At 53.5% G+C, this 4,023-nt stretch overlaps 1 protein-coding gene across 2 annotated transcripts in view; it reads right to left on the bottom strand.

The window, feature by feature from the left end:
• Positions 1-500, bottom strand: part of TMEM11 (transmembrane protein 11) — a 13,984-nt gene extending 13,484 nt beyond the window's left edge. The window contains exon 1 of one of the 2 annotated variants that reach the window (XM_077746811.1): positions 396-500. In XM_077746811.1, coding sequence (XP_077602937.1) covers positions 396-457 — 62 coding nt within the window. In that variant the 5' untranslated portion in view covers positions 458-500. The remainder of the gene's footprint in view (positions 1-395) is intronic. The other variant, XM_077746812.1, reaches the window with a different exon arrangement.
• Positions 501-4,023: the final 3,523 nt, after the last annotated feature.

The raw sequence follows: 4,023 nt of genomic DNA, 5'->3' as shown, positions 1-4,023 counted from the left end.
GGGCCCCCCGGCCGCCGCTCGGCCGCGGGACGCTAGGCGGGTCCCTCGGGCCTGCGCTGGGCTCCCGATCCTTCCCGCGTGGCCCGGCCTCGGCCCCGGGCCCGACCCTGTACGTCCGCGGCCCACCTCGCCCGGTCCCGCCATCGTCACCTCCCCTGAGCCCTCCATGGAGACCGCTTCAGCCCAGCTGGAGGGGGCGCCGGCTCCCACCCAGATCCTGGATCGGCCCGAGCAGGAACCCCGCGTGCCCCGCAGGGGTACGAGGCGGGCGGGTGGGCGAGAAGGGGGAGTCCTGGTACGAAGGCAGGGACAGCGGTGCGGCTCCAGGAGGCTTCACTGTCTCCTCGGCTCCTGAGCCACTTGCCCTGGGAGAGCAACAGGCCCCGGAATCTCACCTCTCTCGGGCGCTGCCGCCACTGCTGCCCGGGCCAAGACGCCTCCTTCCCCAAGCGGCCATCTTGGAGACACTCTGCTCGCAAATGTCTCGCGCCAAGGCGGCCTCGGGATAGCGGGCGGACGGAAGGGAAATGTAGTCCGGGCCACAGCCCCGGACTGCCCAGGAGGTGAAAATCGAGCCCCACGAGACTACAATGTCCACAATGCATCCCGCGCGCCGGAAGCACCGCCTCCTTGAGGTCGCCTGGGGGATGTAGTCCTCAAACCGGGCGGAGTGGAAAGAGGCACCCTGGGAAGAGTTCTATTCAGGGCACCTTTTTAGAAATTAAAATTCCCAGACTTCACAGGCTGGAAGTTTTAGGCGCCCATCCGCTAGTACGGCCTTGGGCTTCAAGAGCAAAGCGCTGAAGGAGAGTGGAAAGGAAAGTGCCTACAACTCCCAGAACGCCCCGCGGGAGGCATCCCGGCGCTGCCCGCTGCAGTCGCCGAGCCGCGCCGCGCTTTCTATGAGGCCCGCCTGTCTCTTGCTGGTCCTACCCGAGCTCTCCGCCCTCGCACTCGCCCCGCTGCCGGCGCGAACAGACGGCACCTCAGTCTCCCCCTCCGTGAAGGCGGCCCGACCTGCCCTTCAGAGCCGCCTCTGCCCACTGAGGTCACCGAGGGGCCCGAGGCGCCACCGGCCCTTAGGGGCCCTAGCTACTCCCGCTCCATTCCGCTAAATTCTGTGGACTCCAGGGATGCTCGGGACTGGACAGATGCGGTCCCTGCTGCCACGAAAGTTCCTGCTTGCAGACTGTTGGAATTGAGAATCTCAAAGCGAAGAAGAGAAAGAACTACAACACGTGACCGTTGCTATGAGCGAAACATGGTTCCGTAGACAGAAAAGCCCATTTTAGGTGGGGCGGCTTAGGCCCTTTGGTCTTCACCACGCATCCCACTCCTGTTGCGGGGACGTGAACATCATCTCATATTTCCGTGTCTTTGAAAGGTATATGCTGGGCAAATGACCCCACCTGACGGGATCCCCGCACAGGACCTGGCATTTCCCTGCCTGCACGCTGCTGTAGAGTCAGGATGGACTAAATGGAAACCACGGATTCCTGGATGCTTATCCCGTGATCCTTTGGGCCACCTGGGGGGAACCTTTGCAGTGTTGGAACTTATGGTTCCTCTCCTGCTTTCCACAGACAACGTTGCCAGGCACATTAGATGGTTCCACAAACATTTTAGCAACTCTTAATATGTCAAAATCTTCAGATTGAGAGACAGGAAGAAGAAGCACAGCACCTGCTCCCAGCATCCAACCCTGGCGGAACTCGGCAAGCCTGTGCAGGGGGCCGCAGGTGTAGAAGGCACTCTTACCATTGAGGATTCATCCGTATTTCCTTCCAGCTCACATTCTACAATAGATTTCAATGCTTAAAATCCTCTCCCAGCCCCTCATCACCTATACAGTGAGATTCAAGCTGCTTAGCACAATCTAGAAGCCTCTTCATGGTTTGGAGGTTGCCTAACTGACCAGGTTCAACTGCCTCCTGAAACTTCTTGCCTGGAACCTGCCAGGCTGGCGAATTCTGAGTGTTTGTAGGTCCCCGGTTGTTCCATGTTTTCACTTAAATGTCTCTCTCCCAGCCAACCATCATCTATCTATCTATCTATCTATCTATCTATCTATCTATCTATCTATCAGCTCCCCTTTAAACTTTAGACCAGTCCCTCAGAAATACCTGCTCTTGGGGCGCATGGGTGGCTTAGTCGGTTAAGCGTCGTTTCGCTTGGGTCATGATCTCGCGGTTCGTGGGTTCGAGCCCCGCGTCGGGCTCTGTGCTGACTGCCAGCTCAGAGCCTGGAGCCTGTTTCAGTCTGTGACTCCCTCTCTCTCTGACCCTCCCCTGCTCACGCTGTCTCTCTCTCCTAGAAATAAATAAAAATATTTTTAAAAAAAGAAAGAAAAGAAAGAAAAAGAAATACCTGCTCTTCCTGTTGGGTCACACAACCTTGCCTCAGAGTGCCGATATTTAACACATCCTAGAGACGTGTCCACAATTACCATGCTGCCTTCTCATTACCAACAGATCTGGGGCTGCTTCTATAACCTTCTCACAGCTTGTTTGTAAAGCAGGGGGTGATATTAGTATCTCTCCTCACCGGACTGCTATGGGCATTATATGGGGATAGAACTTATCCATAAATGCTACATAAGGTAACAATAACAACTGATGGTTGTGGGTGCCAAGCCCTGTTCTAAATATGTTAAGTGGTTTAATTCTTTGGACCTTAACAACGATCCTGTGAACGTGTTAACATTCTTATTGTGGAACTGAGGAAACTTGAGTTACAGAGGACCCCAAGTGACTTTCTGAGGTCACCCTGCCAGGTCAGGAATGGTGCCAGAAACTGAACCCAAGCTGTCAGGTTGCAGAGATCACACCATGCTCCAATGTCCCTCAGGAGGAACCCTCGAAACGCCACCTTCTTCATCAATGAGGACAGGTCCCAGGCCAATGTCTAATGCACAGAGGAAACATAAGTGCTCAGACAGCTGTGGATCTAGCATGATCTTCCCATCTCCCGGGCTCTTGCACTTCTAGCAGGCCATCTGCTTCCAGTCTGCTGGCTTGAGCTCCCCTACCCCAGAATGTTGCCTCATGATGACTGTTAGTGCACAGACATCTTCTGGAAGGTTCATAGGGAAGTTGGTTCAACCAGCATGTAGTAACTGAGCATCCACTGAGGGCACATCCTGAATGGTGGAAATTGGAATTCCTGTGGACTCCCACGCAGTGGAGCATCCTGAAGAGACCCCTGAACTGCTAACAGACAACCAGCCAGTGGGAAAGGCGGGTCCTAGCTGGTGCTCAAAAATAATTTGCCACTTCTCGTACCACGTGTTTCATTCATTCATTCATTCATTCATTCATTTTTTTAGCAAATAAGTATTGAATGCACGTTCCATGCCCTGTACTAAGCACCATTTACTAAGGAAACACTGTTCCTGGTCTCATGGACTTTCTAGTGTAAGTAAATATTTTCAGAGAATTTCTATGAAGGAATCAAGCAGGATGATGTAGTAGAGTGGCATGGAGATTGTGGGTGGTTAAAGGAGGTCTCTTTCAAGAGGTAACATTTACATGGGACCTGAATGAAGAGACTGTGCCCATGTAGAATTAGAGACAATGTTCTGCACAAAAGAAGAGGTGTGAAGGCTCTTGGAGTGTGAGCAAGCTTAATGTGTTGCAGAAATGAGACGAGGGTGACTGGAGCATAGTGAGGAAGGAGAGGTGCTGGGTTTGCCTTTGGTTAAGTGTCTTCCTCTCTCTGGATTTCAATGTTCTCATCTGTAAAATGGGCTTAGTTTTACCTGTGTTAGTGTTTAGTGAGGGAGTGGGGAAAGCCATCCTAGGTATTTCAGGCAGAAGGAATATAATACAGGGCATTGTTTGCAGAGGTGTTGGGAGGGCAGGAGGAGTCAGGGAACAATGAGGACAGCCACAAACTAGTAACTGGAAGGAGCAGCTGTGGCCCCTAAGACCAGAGGAGCAAAGAGAGAAATAATGTCTCCCAGAACTGTGATTCCTGCTTGCTTGAGCAGAAGCTGAGAGCCACACCCTGGGGGGGGGGGGGGGG

Source organism: Crocuta crocuta, unplaced genomic scaffold (genome assembly GCF_008692635.1).
Source record: "Crocuta crocuta isolate KB4526 unplaced genomic scaffold, BGI_CrCroc_1.0 scaffold139, whole genome shotgun sequence".
In the NCBI taxonomy this organism is placed as follows: domain Eukaryota; kingdom Metazoa; phylum Chordata; class Mammalia; order Carnivora; family Hyaenidae; genus Crocuta; species Crocuta crocuta.
The sequence above is the reverse complement of the archived record's forward strand: the minus strand, read 5'-3'. Positions and strand labels throughout refer to the sequence as shown.